The 20,028-nt window shown below is 43.6% G+C and overlaps 3 protein-coding genes and 2 non-coding genes across 9 annotated transcripts in view; 4 read left to right on the forward strand and 1 right to left on the reverse strand.

The window, feature by feature from the left end:
• The window catches only part of atg16l1 (ATG16 autophagy related 16-like 1 (S. cerevisiae)), an 11,534-nt gene extending 4,583 nt beyond the window's left edge, over positions 1-6,951 (forward strand). For 2 of the 3 annotated variants that reach the window (XM_020105551.2, XM_069534784.1), the window contains exons 9-20: positions 800-886; positions 1,020-1,079; positions 1,646-1,748; positions 2,597-2,702; positions 2,785-2,855; positions 4,556-4,627; positions 5,096-5,216; positions 5,304-5,409; positions 5,496-5,645; positions 5,718-5,765; positions 6,332-6,433; positions 6,526-6,951. In XM_020105551.2, the coding sequence (XP_019961110.2) occupies positions 800-886; positions 1,020-1,079; positions 1,646-1,748; positions 2,597-2,702; positions 2,785-2,855; positions 4,556-4,627; positions 5,096-5,216; positions 5,304-5,409; positions 5,496-5,645; positions 5,718-5,765; positions 6,332-6,433; positions 6,526-6,619 (1,120 nt within the window). In that variant the 3' untranslated portion in view covers positions 6,620-6,951. Of the gene's footprint in view, positions 1-799; positions 887-1,019; positions 1,080-1,645; positions 1,749-2,596; positions 2,703-2,784; positions 2,856-4,555; positions 4,628-5,095; positions 5,217-5,303; positions 5,410-5,495; positions 5,646-5,717; positions 5,766-6,189; positions 6,434-6,525 lie in introns of all 3 variants that reach the window. The other variant, XR_011244595.1, reaches the window with a different exon arrangement.
• Positions 2,178-2,452, forward strand: LOC138412127 (small Cajal body-specific RNA 6). The gene has a single exon (XR_011244635.1). It is a non-coding gene; the product is annotated as a small Cajal body-specific RNA 6 (non-coding RNA).
• Positions 4,725-4,997, forward strand: LOC138412128 (small Cajal body-specific RNA 6). Its single transcript, XR_011244636.1, has one exon. It is a non-coding gene; the product is annotated as a small Cajal body-specific RNA 6 (non-coding RNA).
• Positions 6,952-8,060: 1,109 nt separating the features above from the next.
• LOC109641176 (S-arrestin-like) lies at positions 8,061-14,823 on the forward strand. Of its 3 annotated transcripts, XM_069534795.1 has the most exons (16): positions 8,061-8,140; positions 8,308-8,376; positions 8,534-8,594; positions 8,911-8,955; positions 9,125-9,324; positions 9,548-9,607; positions 10,788-10,855; positions 10,927-11,062; positions 11,162-11,246; positions 11,336-11,408; positions 12,121-12,258; positions 12,345-12,422; positions 12,524-12,538; positions 13,246-13,298; positions 14,191-14,200; positions 14,505-14,823. In XM_069534795.1, the coding sequence occupies exons 2-16, from the start codon at positions 8,329-8,331 to the stop codon at positions 14,596-14,598; spliced, it is 1,164 nt and encodes a 387-aa protein (XP_069390896.1). In that variant the 5' UTR covers positions 8,061-8,140; positions 8,308-8,328; the 3' UTR covers positions 14,599-14,823. The 3 variants fall into 3 exon arrangements, with proteins under 3 accessions (XP_069390896.1, XP_069390895.1, XP_069390897.1); XM_069534794.1 differs by lacking the exon at positions 8,061-8,140 and having other exon boundaries at positions 8,199-8,376; XM_069534796.1 differs by lacking the exons at positions 8,061-8,140; positions 14,191-14,200 and having other exon boundaries at positions 8,199-8,376; positions 14,505-14,696.
• Positions 14,824-16,672: 1,849 nt separating this feature from the next.
• Positions 16,673-19,487, reverse strand: LOC109641178 (complement C1q and tumor necrosis factor-related protein 9). The gene is made up of 5 exons (XM_069534788.1): positions 19,353-19,487; positions 18,567-18,906; positions 18,000-18,080; positions 17,842-17,922; positions 16,673-17,768 (listed from the first exon to the last, which is right to left on the reverse strand). Exons 1-5 carry the CDS (start codon positions 19,365-19,367, stop codon positions 16,819-16,821), a joined length of 1,467 nt encoding a protein of 488 aa, XP_069390889.1. The 5' UTR covers positions 19,368-19,487; the 3' UTR covers positions 16,673-16,818.
• Positions 19,488-20,028: the final 541 nt, after the last annotated feature.

Consider the following 20,028-nt stretch of genomic DNA (forward strand, 5'->3'; position numbering starts at 1 on the left):
CAAAACACAGGAAGTGGAAGCTAGCAGCCATGAGCCAGTAAACAGCTCATGTTATTTACACAAGCGTGGATGAAATCACACCTGGACACTAGGGATGTCACTATATGAAACTTTGGTGCCACGATTGTCAGAGCAAATATCACGGTTTTCATGATTATTAATACTATAGAAGGAAAAAGACACAACAGGCAATATACAGCTAGTAATAATAACTAATGAGCTAAAATATTTATTAACTATATCCTGTCAGTTTTTATAGTGTAACACTTGGCCATTTCGAAATAATTTGTGTAAGCTTTTTGATTATTTGCCTTATTGTGAAAGGTTGGTCAGTGAATTTGTGTTTCCTGTCATCATAAGCAGTCTATCTGTTGGAACATTTATTTTGAAGGGTCACCTATGGAAGTTTATCTGTTTTGGAAGCCAAGTGTTGACTAGTGAAGTACTAGTAGTACTGAAAAGGTAATGGGCATATTATTTATGGTACTCCTCCAATGGAGGTTTTTGTCCAGCATTGATAGAAATAAGGCTTTTACTTCAGTTCCCTCTTCTCAACCATGGCTCAGTGGCTCTCACACACAAACAAGCGCAGCGCGCACACACAAATTCCGTGACTCACGAGTTTCAGGACACTGTAGTTAGATATCGTTGTTTTTACAATTCTTACAGTAATGAAACTGTGACGTTATGAAACAGCGGTTATGGTAAAAAAGGTTACTCCCGACATCCCTACCGGACACAAGATCTGTTTTAATGCAGACGTGAATGAGTCGTACTGACCCAGTGTGTCTGTCCTCAGGGAAGACGATATTGAGGTTCTGACTGAGGACGGAGGGAAGGGGGGAGGAGAGACGTCACAGAACAGACCGCTCAGCAGAACGCCCAGGTGAGACCAGAACCAACAGGTTCTAATCCTTCCAGAAAACAGAGAGATTTATAAAATAGTGACCCTTTATAGTCTGTTTCCTTGTCTGTCCCTCACTGTCTCTTTCTCTAACTTGCTGTTCATGTTTCTACAGTAAGAAAATGTCTCAGACGCCCCCTGCTGGTCTTCTGGATTCCATTTCTAACATATTTGGGTACGTAGTCGGCTACTGCGAACAAAGTCATTAAATCAAGATGGATGACATGACAGCTCCCCCTGGTGGCTGGCTGCACTAAAGTTCATAAACCCTCTCCTCCTCTGTAGTTGTTTTCAGACATGACTTCTGGGTAAAATCCTGAGTTTGTGTTTCAAGGCTGAAAAACTCAGCAGCAGGTTTTCTGCTCAGACTCGTTCACAACAGCATCAAATCCTCCTTGTTCTTCAGGTGAGAGGTGGAGCAGCCAGAGACAGGACGTGATCATGTTTACATCACCTGACACCGTCGTCAGCTCTCATCACCACAAACTGTCTTCATGTCTTCGTCTGTGTCTTCTACGTGTGTCAGCACTTTGTCTCCAGAGACATTTGTTTGTGTTTCTTCATGTTTGTGTCACATGTTAGAAGCTCATCACCCCCCCACTCCCTCAGTGACTCAGTGGAGGACGCTCTGCTGTGTCCTCGCTTCTCCTGGACTTAGACTTTATACAGGAGTGAAGGAGACTTAATCTCTCTCTCTGTCTCTCTCTCTCCTTCTATCTCTCCTTCTCTCTTCTCCTCCAGACGTCGAGCGGCTAACTCTTTCAGTTCTTCACCTGAGAACCCTGACGCTCCATCAGGTGTGTGCACTGAGGTTCGAGTCCCATCAATGGCGCTGCACGTGTTTGTAAGTACGACATGTTGTTTAACACATGATGTTTGGACTGCTGCTCAGTCATCAGTTTGGAAACATCACAGGACCTCTAATGTAGAGTTGGACAATATGCCAAAATTGTCCAATCATCTATCCTCAGTCAACAACTGTTAGTTGACGATATATAAGAATAGTTAGAACACAATTATTTAAACAGCATTTGTATTGTGATGAATGCAAGCTTAGACTCATTGAAGAAAAGTATGGATCATTATGTGATGATCAGTGTTGATATTGTGGCGTCATTTCAAACAAATGGACGTCAGCTGAATTGATGTGTGTTCATAAGGGAGAGACTAGAAGGTCAGTGGCTTGATCCCCAGCTCTGCCTTTTCGTGCCACGATAGAGTGCTGCACACACGAGGAATCATCACTCTTTCCCAGTTGATATACGAACTCAGAGGTCGATGATGAACAGTAAAAGGTCTGATTACCCATAATCCTCTCCTAATGCCCTCTGGCTCCCAGTGGCCCTCCTCTCACTTCCCATCATGCACTAGTGTTGCAGTGGTGGTCCCGGGAGCTGCTGACAGACAGACAGGAAGTGACACTACAGTGTGTCTGTACAGAGATCGTATAGGCTCAAAGTGATGACTGACTTCCAACAGAACCAATCAGGATGGAGCATGAGGCTGAGGAGGAGGAGGGAGTTGATCTCAAGTTTTCAACCTGAGACCAAATGAGAGAGGGAGAGGGCGAGAGAGAGAGAGATAGAGAGACGCACACTGATATTTTTGCACGTGTGTGTGCGCGCGTGTGTGTGTGTGTGCGCGCGCGTGTGCGTGCGTGCGCTTGTGTGTGCGCTTGTGTGTGTGTCTCAGGAAGCACACGATGGCGAGGTGAACGCTGTCCAGTTCAGCCCCGGCTCTCGTCTCCTGGGCACAGGAGGAATGGACCGCAGGGTCAAGCTGTGGGAGGTTGTTGCAGGTGAGGTCACCATGACACCATCACAGATTACGACATGTTAAGTCTGAGTTAACATCACTGACCTGCTCTCTCTGTCTCTCAGGTCGCTGTGAGTGTAAAGGAGCTCTAACAGGAAGTAACGCAGGGATCACCAGTATTGAGTTTGACAGCACGGTGAGTTAACAATAACCTGTTTTGTATGACTTAGTTTGTATTGTGTTGGTTAATTATGCTTGTGCGTTGTTCGTCCCATTCCCATGAACCAGATCTCACAAACACCGTGAGGGAATCTCTTCAAATTTTGTACAAACATTCAGTTGGATGGCCTGAATAGAATTCGGTGGTCAAAGGTCAAGATCATGGTTTCGTCACAAAGTATCTTTGTTTTTCTTGAACATGATGTAATTGTTGAACCGAAAATGAAAATTCACTCATCTACTCAGCCTTATGTGGGTGAAGTTGAGTTTCAGAGGTAAACAGTGTTGCAGCCAAATACAATTGAAGTAACTGGAGATCGATTCTTCAAACGTGAGGACACCAGCGATACCCACAATAGAGGCGCGAGATTGTGGCTTGGAGGATATCGGAGGACAAAACACCTAGAACTTGGTGTCAATGACCTCGTTTTGGGTAGAATCTAACTGTCAGGGCTTACGGACACTTAACATGACTTACAGCAGCAGTACAGAGGCATTTATGAGAGTACATGTAAACAACACACTCATGTGATGGAAGCACAAGTGAAGAGTTAGATCTACTGTTGTTAATGATCTACAGATGGATCTACAAATGATGAAGCACCAGGTCTCTGGTGAAGAAGTCACGTCAGTAACATGTGTTGATGAGGCATTAATGTGATGAAGAGGAAAGAGAAGCTCCGTGTATCCTAGACATTCTAGACCTCCAGCAGCAGAACTAAGAGCAGGTCCAAGACAAACCTGGACCAACTCTAACTAAGGCTCGACCAGTAGATCTCGACAGTCTCACTGTCGATCTCCGTATCTCTCTGTACTCACAGGCTGCGGTTGCACCGCAGATCAGCTGGTTGTTGTTCACACCCGCTCTGTCCGCTACTGGCAGTGGACACGCTGGTTTATCTCCTGCATTTCCTTCAATACACGACGGATTATGTACCAAACTAAATGTCAGGACTCCACGGTATGAAGACGCACATCTTCCACTCTGTCGATAACAGTCAAAGCCCCGTAAGAACAAATGAATGGAACGCTGAAGTGCTTAAAAACGGGTTTGGGGAGTTTTGGAAATAAGTTTGTGACGTATACAGATAAAACATTATCGTCCACAGCAGAATAAACAGAAAATGATCTTTCATCTGAGTTTTAATGTGTGCAACACTTTCTGTTTCAAAATAAAAGCACTCAAGTGTTTCTGTTGACTGAATGCATTCATTTGTTTAAAACTGTTGGCAGGAGCGGAAGATGCACGGCTTCATACTGTATAGCAATTTTTTTTTATTGGAGTACATAGGACTACTTTCAGACAAGGAAATATTCATATTAATGGACATTTTCAAAGTCTATATGTAAAAAATATTGTGCTGTAGTAGCAGAACATATTGTTCAACTGAAGCTAAATATTAAAAAGATGCTGTAAATATGAATATTGTGCATTGAACAGATAAAGTTGCATAACTACCTTTCTTTGTGTATATTTAACAGAAATTACAAAAATAATAAATATGATCTTCCTAAGTGGGTTTCTTTAAAGATATTGGGGGGGGGCATCTCGGTGTGTGGAGGGTCTCCAGAGTTCAGTGCATGTCTGAAAGCAGCTTATGAATCAGGAGAGAAGTGTTTGTAGACGAAGGTGCAGACGATCACAGATTCTAACTCTAACGTGTGGTTTGTCTTCAGGGTTCATACCTGTTGGCTGCTTCTAACGACTTCGCCAGTCGCATCTGGACGGTCGACGACTACAGACTGAGGGTAAGTGACATCATTACAACCGCTGAAGACAGACAAGATGTTGACTTGATTTGCCATCTTGTGCTGATGATTTCATTTGGAGTTAGTTGTTTCTGCTGGTCTGTGATGTCATGTAAAAGGTCTGATTTTCAGCTCCTCCCCCCTCAGCCGCCTTAGCTCCCAGCAGCCCCTGCTCTCTGCTCCCATCATGCACTAGTTTTGCTATGGTGGTCCCAGGAGCTGCTGACAGAAAGGAAGTGACATTGCAGTGAGTCTATACAGAGATTTTATAGGCTCATAGTGGTGGCTGACATCCAACAGAACCAATCATCATGGAGCATAAGGCTAAGGGGCGTGGCCTGAGACATGATCTCATTGTACTTCTGAGGCCACAGAAATGATGAGTTTGTGTCATAAACATCAGACATGATGTCCACACACCTGAACACACCACAGACTAAATGAATCCATCATGTCCGTGTGTCACAGCACACCTTGACAGGCCACAGTGGGAAGGTGCTGTCTGCTCGTTTCCTGTTGGACAACGCTCGAATCGTGTCTGGGAGCTACGACCGAACGCTCAAACTTTGGGACCTCCGCAGCAAAGTCTGTATGTGATTGGTCCATTTGTTTGAGTGATGTTTTTTCTAATAGCAGTCAGACACCAACTCAGTAACTGACCGTTTCACCTGTGCAGGTATGAAGACTGTGTTCGCTGGGTCCAGCTGTAACGACATTGTGTGTACAGAGCAGTGTGTCATGAGTGGGCACTTCGATAAGAAAGTTCGATTCTGGGACATCAGGTGAGCTTGATGGCTGAAAGTTCCAGAACTCACCTGAACTACAAACTAACCTTTGACCTGTGCTGTCACTCGTCTCTCACTTTCAGGGCGGAGAGCATCGTACACGAACTCGAGCTTTTGGGTCGAGTAACGTCTCTGGACCTGAACATCGACCGAACTGAGCTGCTCACCTGCTCCAGAGATGACCTCATCAAGATTATCGACCTGCGCACCAACGCTGTCCGACAGACGTTCAGGTGTGTGTGGTACAGGTGTGTGTTTGTCAAGTGTGGTACAGGTGTGTACTAATTTTGTGTTTGTGTGTTCAGTGCACAGGGCTTCAAGTGTGGAGCGGACTGGACCAGAGTCACCTTCAGGTGCGTTCAACACTTAAACACTACAGTAACCCGGGTACTTTTATTTTATATTTTATATATTTAATCATTTATGTTTATTCATTCAGTCCAACCTGACTCCAACAGACTCTGTTGTTTTGTTTTGTTTATAACCACATTGTCAACACGCTACAATTGATTCTTTAATGAGTAAAATCTTTCTACAAAACTGTACATTCATAGTTTCCGTCAGCCCCCCCAACTCTGCGCTCGCTCGTTGTCTCACTCTCTTGCTCACCGACAAGATGCACAACATCGGAACTGTGTAAACTCAGACTGGGTAGAAACATTTTGGTCTTCACCAACACAAATGTAGTGTTTTGCACTCAGACTGGTGAAATGCGACCCGATCATGGTCACAATAGTCCCACCCCCAACCTCTGACGTAGTTGGTTTTTACTTCTAGAACCAGTTTTCTGTCCGAGAGCCAGTTCTTTGACTGTGGAAACACAAAGAACTGGTTCCAGATCAGGAACTGGCTCCAAACTGGCCCTGGAACTGTCTTGGTGGAAAAGGGCCAATGATGATGCTGCAGTGTCTGTTTTCAGTCCTGATGGCAGCTACGTAGCAGGAGGGTCAGCTGACGGCGCTCTGTACGTGTGGAACGTCTTGACGGGGAAAGTGGACCGAACTCTGGACCGGAACCACAAGTAAGAGACAAACTGATCAAAGTGATCGGTCAATGAGACTAAAGCTTGCTGATCAGCTGACCTCAGGTAACCTCGTGTCGCTCTCTCCGTAGCTCTGCTATCAATGCCGTGTCGTGGTCACCGTCAGGAGCCTACGTGGTCAGTGTGGAGAAGGGCAGCAAGGCCATCCTGTGGTCTGACATGTGATTGGCTGATGGAGACAGAGACTCTTACCAATGAGAGGACAGTTGATGAAATGTTTCATGTTGCTGATACAGACTGAGGATCAGCTGATGCCTTCGTGTTCAATCACATGTTCATAATGACATGTTTACTTGCGTGTTGATCTGAATGTTGATGTAATGCTGACACACACGCACATTCTCGTACCTGTGTCTTAGTGAGGACCCTCAAACAGACCTTTGGAAAAGTGACTGCAATGTCCTCACTTCATAAGGTCCTCACAAAGATGGAAGTACAAGTACTCACACACTTTGTCCCCTGATGTTAAAGAGGATTTAATAAAGTCTTCATGATCAGCTGGTGTGTGTCTGTTTGTGTGTGTGGGGTGTCTGTCTGTGGTGACGTGTATGTCTGTGGTGATGTGTATGTCTGTGTGTCTGTCTGTCTGTGTCTGTGTGTGTTTAGAGACCCACAAGAACCAACCTGACCCGTAGGAGCAAAGTACTCACAGTACCACAGACTGTCTGCATGTACTTCACTTACTGATGTACTGGGGGTGTTGGTGGAGGAGAACCACACATACTTTAATACTTTGATCCTTTAAGTAGCTTTAGTCTGTGAAATGATTTTATTAAATACTGAACATTATCAAGGCCACATCCTGGGATTCTAACGTTTCTCATCAAGAGGCTTCTTTACTTCACTTCCTCTCGTCTTGTTAGTAAACAACAGATTCAGATCTTGTGGCCCCAGTTATTTATATCATTCACACACATCGTTATATTTTTACCTAATGCCACCAGGGGGCGCTGTAACTTTCACATTGATACAGTTACAGATGTTTTGCTTGCTTGCTTTTAGCAGCTTTATATGTTAATTTTATTCTGGAAGTTTGTTCTCTGGTTTTTATTACCTTACTGTGATTGTTAGGTTAAGATCTGCTGGATAAAGATTTCTTGGATATGTTGAACTCACTTCAGTCAACATATTTAAAATAGTTTTTCATCTTATTGGCAAACAAAAGAACGCAGACGTCCATCAGAGGTAGAACTTTTAAATAAAGGACCCCCCCCCCCATGAGCTCAGTAATCTGCTGATGTCAGCAAACAAACTGCTGAGTCAACTCATCGGCTCAGGGACACTTATGTTGATCACATGTGATGTAACAGTCATGTGAAACTGATATGACCCAACATCAGAACACGTGTGTTCATTTCCCAGACTCACAGCCAGGAGGTCAAAGGTCACTTAGAAAGACGAGGAGGTTCCAGAGCTTTAGGTGATGAGGGCCGATGCCGGGGTGGATGTAAACCAAAACAGCAGAATGCATACGTCATGTCAGTGATGACGTTTCAGTCGGTACCAAACTTCAAACCTGATTAAATTTGTTCAGACTGAGATTTGCAGGATTATATTGTGTGTGTGTCTGTGCGTGTGAGTGTGTGTCAGTAATAAGCAGCATGCTGACCAGGCTGAGTGTGTCCTCCTTATAAAAGCAGCTCAGTGTGATCAGAGGGAACTCATCTCAACTCTTCTCTTCTTCAGGTCAGTGTTTGTGTTTACTTTAAGGACTCTTCACCTGTTTTTCACACAGCGCCTCCTTCAGGGCACAGTCAGAAAAACATTTCATTAATGTTTTTAAAATGTAGTGAAAGAGTCGTTAAAACTGAGTTAATGTGAATATGAGGTCACAGCAGCGATCGTGTCTTCAGGTGTCGACACGTTGAGTCACGATGAGTCTGAAACACGTTGTCTTCAAGAAAGTGTCCCGCGACAAGTCGGTGAGTTAAAATTCTCATTTTAATTTTTTGGATAAAATTTTAGTGAAATTTAAAGATATTTTCTGATTGTGTTGTTTATGAACTGTTCTCTAACGATTGATGAGAAACAGAGTAGAACCTATGAGCCAGGCAGCTCTGACCCGTCCTCTGCTCTCAGGTTGCTGTCTACATGACCAAGAGAGACTTTGTGGATCACTGCGACTTTGTGGATCCAGTCGGTGAGTTTCAACACAAACAAGCTAACATTTCTGTTTTCATTCAGTTAGGCTCCATATCTTTATTTTGTATGCTAGCTATGCTAACATGTTCTTGACCAGAGCTTCAGCTTCTTCACTCTTCTTTCACTAAAATAAATTAAACATAATTAAATTAATTTAAAATGTTTGTCACAAAAATGTTTTTCTTCTGAGTCGTCGTAAAACGTTTCGGAGAAGAAACAGATCCATGGTCTCGTCCGACATGATTTGATGTTCCTTTAAAAGCTAAGTTAGCCTAGTACCAGATGTTGACAGATGTTTCCTCTGGTCCTCTCAGATGGAGTCATCTTCATCGACCCGCAGCTGCTGCAGGGAAAGAAAGGTCTGTGACCGACCTTTGACCTTTGACATACATGGACAATTAATAATGATCAGTAATAATCAGACATCAGTTTAACACAGTCTGAGATTTAATGGATTCAGCCTCTAGTGGCCAGTAGTGGTACTTCATCTTCTTCACTTGTTAATGCGTGGTGTTGGTGCGTTTGCAGTGTACGTGATGTTGTCGTGCACATTTCAATACGGTCGTCAGGACATGGATGTGTTGGGCGTTGCCTTCAGGAGGGACCTGTTCCTGGTGACTCGTCAGGTTTATCCTGAGCTGCAGGACAAGGACAAGCTAACTCACACTAAGAGCCAACAGAAGCTGCTGCGAAAGCTCGGAGACAACGCATTCCCCTTCTTCTTTGAGGTGAGAGGCCATTCAGTGCTGCCTGCTGGAGGAGTCTAGCTCAACTGACTCCTTTATCTTATTCCTGCTCCCCACAGCATCATCCCTTGTACATGAGACTCTCTGCGACTCATTTCTCATCAACGCTGTTTGTAGTCTGAAGTTTTCACGGAGCTTGTGTCAATCATCATGTGTGAAAATGATATTGTCGTAGACAAGTTTATTCGAAGTGAGTTTGTTTCAGTTTCCAGACAACCTACCGTGTTCTGTCGCTCTGCAGCCGGGACCTTCTGATGTGGGAAAGGTAACTTGTCTTTTCTAGAATTATAAGAACATGAGTTCTCAGAATAATATCTTCTCTACGACATGCTGCATTTGCTTCATGAAGCTCACATGTATTATTAAGGTTTTTATCTCATGGTGGAGGATCTGGGACATTGAGTAAAATAAAATGTCACCTCCCATTCCTCAGACTGTAGCTGGGTTCAATTCAGTTTTATTTATATAGCATCAAATTATAACATGAATTATCTCGAGGCTCTTTACATGTTAAATTTATAGAGAAACCAACAGTTGCCACAATGAGCAGCTCTGACGACTGAGTAAGAAAAAACTCTTTAACTAGATGAAAGAACCAGAGTCGATGTGGACCACATCTGCTTCGACTGTACAGTTCAGGCTCCGCCTTCTTCAAATGCAGCCGACCCGTGTTTCCTTTCATCCCGAGCTACGAAGGATCCAACAGGTGGACTTGTGACGAGGCTAACGAGCTAGCTAGCTGATGTTAGCGGCTCAGAGTAGCTAACGTTGAAATGTAAGAGTGGAACCTCTTTATATACAGTCTATGAGTGGAACAAGCTGCTGAGACCAGACCGTCGTATTCTCAAGATATATACTATATATACTACTAAACTCAGTTCGGCCTTCACTCTACTGATAGAACCAAGATGGTGGCCACTGATGTGGAGACAAAGACAGAATCAAACCAACTGGACGTTATTTTCCTGAACTAAAGACAGGATTTAGTAAAAGTTGAATTTACCAACTGTCCTGCAGGGGGTGCTAGATGTTGTAGGTGTGTGAACTTGTTTCCTATCAACTTCACCTGATAATAAATAAAATATGAGCCTCACCAGTCATCTTAAACTAATGATAGAGAATCAGAGGAGAACAGAGTTCTGTTTTTCTCTAACAAGATGTTTTCAGATATGAACTGACTCAGACATTTGTTCACACATACAGAACCTCCAGAACATGTCAGGAACACGTGAGGAACAAGTCAGGACTTCAGGTCAAACTGGTAAACTGAACCAAACTGTTTCAGTAGAAAGAAAAAAACCCTGGTTCTGTTGGTTTCTCTTCTTCCAGCTCTGATTTGAGAACTGCTCCAGAAAAAGTGCATCTGCTTTAATTTGAGTAAAACACAGACCAGCCTGAGATCCAGACTCTGACTTTTTCATCCTCTTGTGTATTTTTTGTGTCAGAAATGTGCGGTGGAGTTTGAGGTGAAAGCGTTCTGTGGTCAGAACCAGGACGAGAAGACCAATAAACAGTGAGTCCAGGACCAGGATCAGAGTCAGGACTCAATGGATCCTGTTCTGAATCCGTTTGTTCTTTGTGCAGGAGCTCAGTTTGTCTCAGTATCCGTAAGATCCAGTTCAGTCCAGAGAAGCAGGACCTGGTTCCTGTGGCAGAGAGCACCTTCGAGTTTCTGATGTCTGAGAGACCTCTGTCCGTCAAACTGAGCCTGTCCAAAGAGGTTAGACAGGAACCTGGCTGTCTCCACTGTCTATGCCTGTCTGTCTCAAACGTCTGTGCCTGTTTGTCTCACCTGTCCATCTCACCTGTCTCTCCTCAGACGTTTTATCACGGCGAACCCGTCATTGTGAACGTTGACATCACAAACTCGTCCAACAGGAACATCAAAGACATCAGTGTGTCAGGTGATGTGTGTCTGTTGTCACATGATCATGTGGTCACATGTGTTCAGATCATGCATGACCTTTCATAAACGTGTTGTTTGCGTGTTCAGTCGATCAGGTGACCAATGTCGTTCTTTACTCCAACGACAAATACATCAAATCCGTCGCCAAAGAGGAAACTGAGTGAGTCTGATCTTTTATTTGTCTTTCTGTAGTTTTGAGACCAATTATGGTTCAATACCATCATTGTGAGGACATTTTGTCTGGTCCTCACAATTTCAAATGTTCGTTTGAGGGTTAGGTCTTCAAAAGAGCCGTCTCTATTTTCTGAGACGGCTCAGGTCCTTCAACATAGACAGGGCGATGCTGCGGATGTTTGATGAGTCTGTTGTGTCCAGTGCCATCATGTTTGCTGTTGTCTGCTGGGGCAGCAGCTTGAAGAAGAAGGACATTAATAGACTCAACAAACTAATCAGGAAAGCCAGCCATGTTGTTGGGGGAGGGGGGGGGGGGGCTGTCACAGTGGTGATGGAGAGGAGAACTTGTTTCCAAAGTAAGGACGATATTGGACTTTCCTTCACACCCTCTCCATAATGTCTTGATTAGCTTCTGCAGCTTGTTCAGTGACAGACTCATCCACCTCCAGCCTGTTGGTGTCAAACTGTATAATGACATCCTGTAAATAAGCTTAAACATGTATACTGTGTTTCTTAACTCACATTTCATGTTGATCTGTACTGCAGATTTATTTCTACTTATTTTTGTCTTCTTGTTTAATTTGATTTATTTTGATTAGGCTGCTATGCCTGCTTTTTCATCGCTTGCTCAGGACTTTTGTGACGTTTGAATTTCCCTCCGGGGATTAATAAAGTGTTTCTGTGTGTGTGTGTCTCAGCGACTGTGTTCCTTGTGGGACATCTCTAAAGAAACACTACACACTGTTTCCTGTTCTGACTCACAACAAAGATCGAAGAGGAGTCGCTTTGGACGGACGACTGAAACATGAAGACACAAACCTGGCTTCATCCAGCATGTGAGACACACACATGAACCAAGCATTTCCTCAAACATCTTCAGTGATGATCACATTAATCATACAGCCTCCCCTCCCCCCATCAGTGTGAAACAGGAAGTGATGAAGGAGGTTCAGGGGATCCTGGTGTCGTATAAAGTGGTGCTGAGGATGATTGCCAGTGGGTGAGTCCATGAACTTTGACCTCAATGATCTACATCAAACATCGTATTTAAATGTTTTATCATGAAAGTGACTGAGAGTTTTTTCTTTGCTTCAACAACAGGACGCTGGCATCCAGGTACAAACACCCTGTGTGTGTGTGTGTGTGTGTGTGTGTGTGTGTGTGTGTGTGTGTGTGAAACATCTGGATCGCCCCCTGGTGGCCTGCTGCAGTATAGACCATAAACCTCCTCCATGTTAGCAGATGGGACATAAACCAAACTAAAAATCAAAGTAGACTTTAAAGCTCCAGTGTGTAAGATTCAGGTGAAAGGGAACTATTGACAAATATTCAATGTAGAATAATCCTCATGATGTTTTCACTAATTAATTTCCTCTAAATTGAATGAGTTGTAGTTTTCTTTACCCCAGAAAATACTTTATATTTAAATACTTTATATTTAAATACTTTATTTTTAAATCGGGGGGTTCCTCTCTCCGGAGGCCGCCATGTTTTTTACATTAGTCCAGACTGAACAAACTAAACACCTTTTGAGTTTTTATGTTTTTAACTGAAGCTACCACAGGTTCTTCTTCATGTTTGGAAGGAGAGGGGGAGGGGAGGGGTGTTCAGCTACAACATGACACTTCACCACTAGATGTCACTAAAGTCTACACACTGTACCTTTAAATAAATGTTTGTCAAAGATGTTTCTGTCTTTTCAGCTCGTTCTTCTCTCACTGATATTTGTTCAAGTGTTTCTGATGAGTTTGGTTTGATTTAGTTATTTGATGATATAAGACATTATGATTGACAGCTGAGACTGTTTTGTTTTTGTGTTACAGTGAGGTGTCTCTGGAGGTCCCATTCAGACTCATGAATCCTAAACCTGAGCCAGGTAAATTCAAACTGTTGAGTCAAACCTGAAGTTAACCTGAATCAAACCTGAAGTTAACCTGAAGTTAGCCTGAAGTTAGCCTGAGTCAAACCTGAAGTTAACCTGAAGTTAACCTGAAGTTAGCCTGAAGTTAGCCTGAGTCAAACCTGAAGTTAACCTGAATCAAACCTGAAGTTAACCTGAAGTTAGCCTGAGTCAAACCTGAAGTTAACCTGAAGTTAAACTTAATCAAACCTGAAGTTAACTTGAATTAAACCTGAAGTTAACCTGAATCAAACCTGACGTTAGCCTGAAGTTAGCCTGAGTTAAACCTGAAGTTAACCTGAATCAAACCTGAATTAAACCTGAATCAATCCTGAAGTTAACCTGATCAAACCTGACGTTAGCCTGAAGTTAGCCTGAGTTAAACCTGAAGTTAACCTGAATCAAACCTGAAGTTAACCTGAATCAAACCTGAAGTTAACTTGAATTAAACCTGAAGTTAACCTGAATCAAACCTGAAGTTAACCTGAATTAAACCTGAATTAAACCTGAAGTTAACCTGAATCAAACCTGAATTAAACCTGAATCAATCCTGAAGTTAACCTGATCAAACCTGACGTTAGCCTGAAGTTAGCCTGAGTTAAACCTGAAGTTAACCTGAATCAAACCTGAAGTTAACCTGAATCAAACCTGAAGTTAACCTGAATCAAACCTGAAGTTAGCCTGCTTCATAGTTCAGCACCCTGATTGAATCCTGATGTTACAGGTTGAATCATGTTTTTACATCTAAATCTTTGTTTCTTTTTTTTTTTTACATCAGAGTCAGTTTATTTGTTTTTTATTAAATCAGTTTTTTTCACTCATGACTTTTTTTCTCTTTCATCACTTCCTGTGTCAATCGTCTCTTCAGTCAAAGAGAGGTGAGACCCCTTCACTGAGGTTACATCCATATGCCTGCATTTTCATTTTAAAAGATTTTCAAACTTAACAATCTTTGTCCACACAAGCGTTCTGTATCAGTTTTAATCCCTGCCCCTGTGTTGTGAGCGGCATCGTTTCCTAACGTCTCAGTTCCTGCTCGAACCTGCAGCATTTCCAACTTCTCTGTTTCAGCGACTCTGAATAGTCACGTGATCGCAGGTGTATAAGTGGCAGAGATGAGTTTGAAATGAAAACTTAGTCGTGTGGATGTAGCCTGACTCTGATGATCTGATTCTCTCTCAGTGAACCTGATGACATGGTGTTTGAGGACTTTAAGCGAGCTTACCTGAAGGGCGTGGTCTACGGAGACGATGATGAGTCTCCTACTGAGGCCTGAAGAGCGTCCCCATCATCTATCAGCTTCCAGAGCTGAAGACAAAGACAGGACATGTCCTGCATGTCCCCCCTCAGGATAAACATTACATCCAGCTGTGACTCAGGCTGCAGGGGGCGCCATGGGGAACAAACTGTCTTACTTGCAGCTCTGTAGTTTTACCTGCTGTCAAAGGAGTACCTCCCCCTCCTTAAACTCCTCCTGACCGCTGAACTCCCTCTAACCTTTGACCTCCCCCGACATTTGAACTCCCTCTGACCTCCTCCTGACGAATGATAGCAGCTTTTTTAAGTTGATAACGAGCGTCCTGTCTAAATAAAACAAACTGTTGTGATCACGTCTGTGTCATGAACACGTATGTACTACCAGCATCATGTGATCTGGTTCTTTAGCAAAGAGAATTACCCACAGTTCATTGTGTGGTTAAACAAACCAACAGCAAGATAACAATAAACAATCGCTACACTGCCGTTAGAAGAAAAACAAACATCAGCTGAGAAGAAAGTAATAACATGGTGTGATGTCACTTCCTGTTTATTCATTTCTATCGTCACACACTCGCACAGTCCATACACACGTGTTCTGTTTTTCCTTGTCCTCATCAGCTGACCATGAAAACTTTATTAAACTCTCTTGAACGTCAAAAACCAAATCAATAATCATCTGGTTTGATTTATTTTCTTCAATTAAGCTGAAGAACTAACAGACAGGGAAACGTATGCACGTTAACATCCTGTAGTTCTAACACACACCTGAAGTGTGTTTGTCACGCGAACATGTGACATCACGTCTGGTTGTGATTGATGATGTCACCTGTCATTCAGATGTAGAATCATCCATCAACATGGACCGAGCTGCTTGTTTCAGCTCTGCTGTTGTCATGGCAACAAATTGACCCGCACACATGTTCTGTGACATCATCGTGTGTATCTACATCCAGATTCTGATGTGATTTTTTTTATTATTATTCATTTTGTTTCTGTCAATACAAACCCGTCTTCTTCAAACTGAGAAGGGAAACAGGAGGTTTCATGTTTGTCCTGAATTCAGGAGGTCGGTGCTCAGGTGTCGTGATCATATCGTCCCTATGAAAACACATCAGGGCGGAATGGACTCTTTTGTTCCATTGTTGTGAGAACACAGAGACTTTAGAGGAACCCGCCCTGTGGATCTAAAGACGAGTCCGTATCACTTAATGCTGATGCTAAACGATCAGTGTCATGGGCTCATCAGGTGACGCTGCGACACAGAAGGGAAACTTCAGTGGTTTACAGACAAAGACTGAGATTCAGCTGCTGATAAACAAACAACACACAGGATGTTATTACAACAAGGTGACACAAAACACACACACACACACTGCACTGAAACAAGACTATGAAGTTAGCGTCTAAATACGAAAAAAAAAGCATGAAGCTAATGTCTAACTACAACAAGAACAAACATGAAGCTAGCATCTAAAATAATACCTTTTTTAAACATTTATTTTCATTAGCTTCATGTTTGTTCTTGTTTTATTTTATCTTCACGTCTCAAACAAAAAACGGAATAAAAATGAAGCTTACGTCTAAAAAAGAATACGGATTTTATGAGAAAACAGATTTAAAGACAAAAGATTCAGTTGAAGATAATTTATTGTTTTTTATTTGTGCTCAGAACGAACCACACATACAGGTCACATGGTTCCAAGATCACTAAACACGACCAGATTTAAAAAATGGCTTCACAGGATTTGAAACAACAACCTTTAGGATCTGGAACAAATGGGAACTACAGAGTCTGAAAGTTAAACTAATAAATGAGGCCTGAGAGTCTGACGCCCCCTGCAGCTTTCACTTCTTCATACATCAGCATGAGCACATGGAGTAACTACAGTGAGAACAGTGACCTCTACAGTGGACATGGTGCTCTGTTCTCAGCTAATTAGAACATTTCTCATGGTTAAAGATGTTTCATCGTGATTGACAGGTGTGATCATGCTCAGAAGTCCTTTTTACAGATTCCATGATTTCCTCTGAGTCAGTTTGATATTCAGTTCTGTTAAAAGTCTACTGCTGAGTTTTTCTGGTTCTGGTTTCATTGTGTTTCTCTCTGTTGATTGATTGGTGAGATGTGTTTTCAAGACGAGCTAACATAATTTATTTCAGACCCTCTACAGATAAGATAACCTGTGACCTGATGACCAGGCGACCAAAATGGACCAAAGGACCATTTTATTGATTATTAGTTGGATCCTCCACCGGCAGCTGTAGTGGGGGGACTGGCGGTGCTGGTCTCAGAGATTTCTCTCCAGGTGTATTTTTCATTATCTGTGGACAATGGCACAATGAAGTTTCTACTTAAACCCACATTACATGTATCTGGGTGGAGCAAGTAGCCTGAGAAGGTGCTGCTGGTCTCAGAACCGGCATACATGCCGTTAGTGACCTGATCCTTCACCTGAATCCACAGCCTGTTTCCCTGGGCCAGGTGAAGGACAACTGAGTGCGAGGTGGTCCCTAACATTTTAGGATCAGTGGTTATAACAACTGGTCTGTGATCATGAAAGAGTCCAACTTTCAGGACCCGTTCATGGACAGTGAGGTGATAGCTGAGGACATAGGTTCCATTGACAGGGGCGGTGTAGATACCAGTGTCGGGGTTGTAATTGTTATGGACATTGTAGATAATGTGGGAGAAGACCACAGGGGTGTTGGGTGGGGGGTAACTGGACATCAGCCCTGCAGAGAAGGCTGACTGGATACTGGGCATGCAGGGACCAGGAGGACCCATCATCCCAATCTGCCCTGGTTCTCCCTGGGGCCCCTGTAGCCCAATTTGCCCCACAGCCCCCCCTTCTCCTTGTTCCCCCTTGTCTCCCTTTTCCCCTTTATGACCTGGACTCCCATCTACTCCATCTGTACAGTTGCACTCCCCCTGGGGCCCTAAATCACCCTTATCACCCACAAGTCCAGGGGCACCAGTGGGACCCAGATCACCCCTATCACCCTTATTGCCTTTGGGTCCCAGCAGCCCTGGAGTACCAGGCAGACCTCGGGGTCCTGCAGGGCCAGGTAGACCTGGGGGTCCTTGGGGGCCATTGCTGGACTCACAGGTATCTGGACAGACTCCATCATCTCCTTTCGGACCCTGATCCCCTGGGTGACCCGACAGACCTTGATCACCTTTGTCACCTGCAGCAACAAAAAACAGGTCAGGACCTTGACCTGAATCTGAGGAGCTGTAACATTTGGGCCCCTGCCTCACCTTTGAAACCTCGGCCCCCTTTGTGTCCCACTAGTCCTGGGGGTCCATCTTGTCCCTTCTGACCCTCGTCTCCTTTCTGTCCTGAGCAGCAGAAACATCAAAAGCAGTTGAAGTGATGATTGTAGTCGTAGGAACAGAACAATGAGGACGTTTTTTACCTTTGATCCCAGATCTGCCCACGAAACCTGGAGGACCTCTGAACCCTGTCAAGCCTCTTCTTCCAGGACTACCCGGACTACCTGACAGGAGACGAGAGGCGAGATATTAATGGTTCACAGGGTTCATATCGTGTTTCCTGTCAATTATTTTTCATTTCAATAAGACAAACAATCAACAAAGTTGTGATCCAGAACCGTCCTGCCTCAGAATCCATCCATTATTTAAGCAGCTCATCATACCAGTGTTGCAGTGGGGGACGGAGCCAATCCCAGCTGACATTAAGCAACAGGCGAGGTTCACCTGGTTGACTTGTTGTCAGTGAATCACAGAGACTGTTCACACTCACTTACACCCTGCTTCAGAATCAACACCATAAATCACTCAGACTTTCAAAACTCAAATGTGGAAACAAATAAAAAATAAGACTGCATCTTACTTTTTCACCCCTGGTTATCAGCTCAGAGCTCAGTGCTGCCACAGGTGGCAAAAATCTGTTGTATTTTATTGGATGGTAATTTTCACTTTCTATCTACTATCTGCAGATGTGTATTATTTTTTCCCCTTACCTGGAAGACCCCGTTCTCCTCGGTCTCCTTTGGGCCCCTGGGTGCTCTGGCAGTGTGTGCAGAGACAGAACCAGGGGATCTCATTTGGGGAGACCGGGTCCGAGGACTGCAGCAACGTCTGGCAGAAGGCCTCCAGGGACCCGGCGGGCAGCTCCGTCATGTTGTCTCCAGTGGGGTTAAAGAGGCGTCCTGGGCCGTCGATCTGTGGGTTGGTGGGCGGTAAAGGCGGTGGGTTGGGGGGGGGGCTCCAGGTTTCTATGGAGATGGGCTCAGGTATCGTCACGACATTCGGGAGGGACACCACCATCAACAGAAGGTGGAGAGGAAAGGTCAGCATAGTCTGCAGGGAGGGGGTTGTACAGTTTATTCCATATGACCTGATGATGTTAATACTGAGCACAAAAAGCTAGCTGCTGCTCGTACCATTGCTAAGTGACGAGTTGGTGACATTGTGACGTGAAACGTTTCACACTTAACTAAAGTTATAAAGTTCGTCATCATGCAACAAGTCAGAGCATCAAAATGATTCTGATTCTTTGGTTTGATGAAATAACGTTACTACACGTCACTGTGGTTAAATATCATTTAAAAAAACGTTCTGATATATTATTTACTATTATGATTTTTAAAGAACTCCTACAATTCTCCATTATTTATTTGTTTATTAACTTTATAGTAAACATGATTGATTTTATTATTTTATTATTGCTCCTCTGTTATGAAATATTATGATAATAAACACAGAATAAAAAGAAACATGGAAAGAAATTCATATTTGTTTCTCACCGAAGTTTCGTCCATCGATGAAGCTTCACTCGTTCCTGCAGCTGATCTGAGCTGTCACTCTCACAGCTGTTAATAAAACACCTGCAGCTCCGCCCACTCATCCCCCCCTACACACACACATACTCACTCTCCCACTCTCCCACATAGGTGGGTGTGTGGGAGAGTGACTATGTGTGTGTGGGGGGGTGTCTGTGTTGTGTAAAAGTAGGTCTGTGTTTTTGTGCTTTTGTCTTTGATGCATAATGTGACCTCATTACAATAATACAGACAGGTGTCACATGACAACGCGCCCCCCCCCCCCCCCCCCCCCCCAAACACACATACACACCTATGATCAGTGGGAACTAGAGAAAAGTTGTGTTCATGGAAAAGGACGAAGCTGTTGACCAACAACTTTATCAACATTCTTACTTTTCTATGGACTTTGATCATTATCATCATTAATTCTGTAACATACACTTGGCAGCCATCCTACCCTTGGTCAGAAACACCCCACATCAAAACCTCATGGTGTCCAACGATGTCCACACCACAAAAGAAAACATCTCCTGATAGACAGCATCCTTTCAGCCGTGACCACATACAGTGGCAAGAAAAAGTATGCAAACCTTTTAGATCTGTGTAAACATTTGGTCTGATCCCAAGTCAGTTACAAAATGATCAACACGCAAGCTGC

Source organism: Paralichthys olivaceus, chromosome 11, assembly GCF_024713975.1.
Source record: "Paralichthys olivaceus isolate ysfri-2021 chromosome 11, ASM2471397v2, whole genome shotgun sequence".
NCBI lineage: Eukaryota > Metazoa > Chordata > Actinopteri > Pleuronectiformes > Paralichthyidae > Paralichthys > Paralichthys olivaceus.

What these genes read in the sequence shown, in the direction of transcription:
- LOC109641178 (XM_069534788.1), bottom strand. An exon ending in GGGCAGATCTGGGATCAAAG is followed by an intron (nt 17,923 to 17,999) that starts GTAAAAAACGTC and finishes TCTGCTGCTCAG; the next exon opens with GACAGAAAGGAGACGAGGGT. An exon ending in AGGGGGCCGAGGTTTCAAAG is followed by an intron (nt 17,769 to 17,841) that starts GTGAGGCAGGGG and finishes TTGTTGCTGCAG; the next exon opens with GTGACAAAGGTGATCAAGGT.
- LOC109641176 (XM_069534795.1), top strand. Translation starts at nt 8,329, where the DNA reads ATGAGTCTGAAACACGTTGTCTTCAAGAAAGTGTCCCGCGACAAGTCG. An exon ending in GCTGCTGCAGGGAAAGAAAG is followed by an intron (nt 8,956 to 9,124) that starts GTCTGTGACCGA and finishes GTGCGTTTGCAG; the next exon opens with TGTACGTGATGTTGTCGTGC. An exon ending in GACGAGAAGACCAATAAACA is followed by an intron (nt 10,856 to 10,926) that starts GTGAGTCCAGGA and finishes TTCTTTGTGCAG; the next exon opens with GAGCTCAGTTTGTCTCAGTA.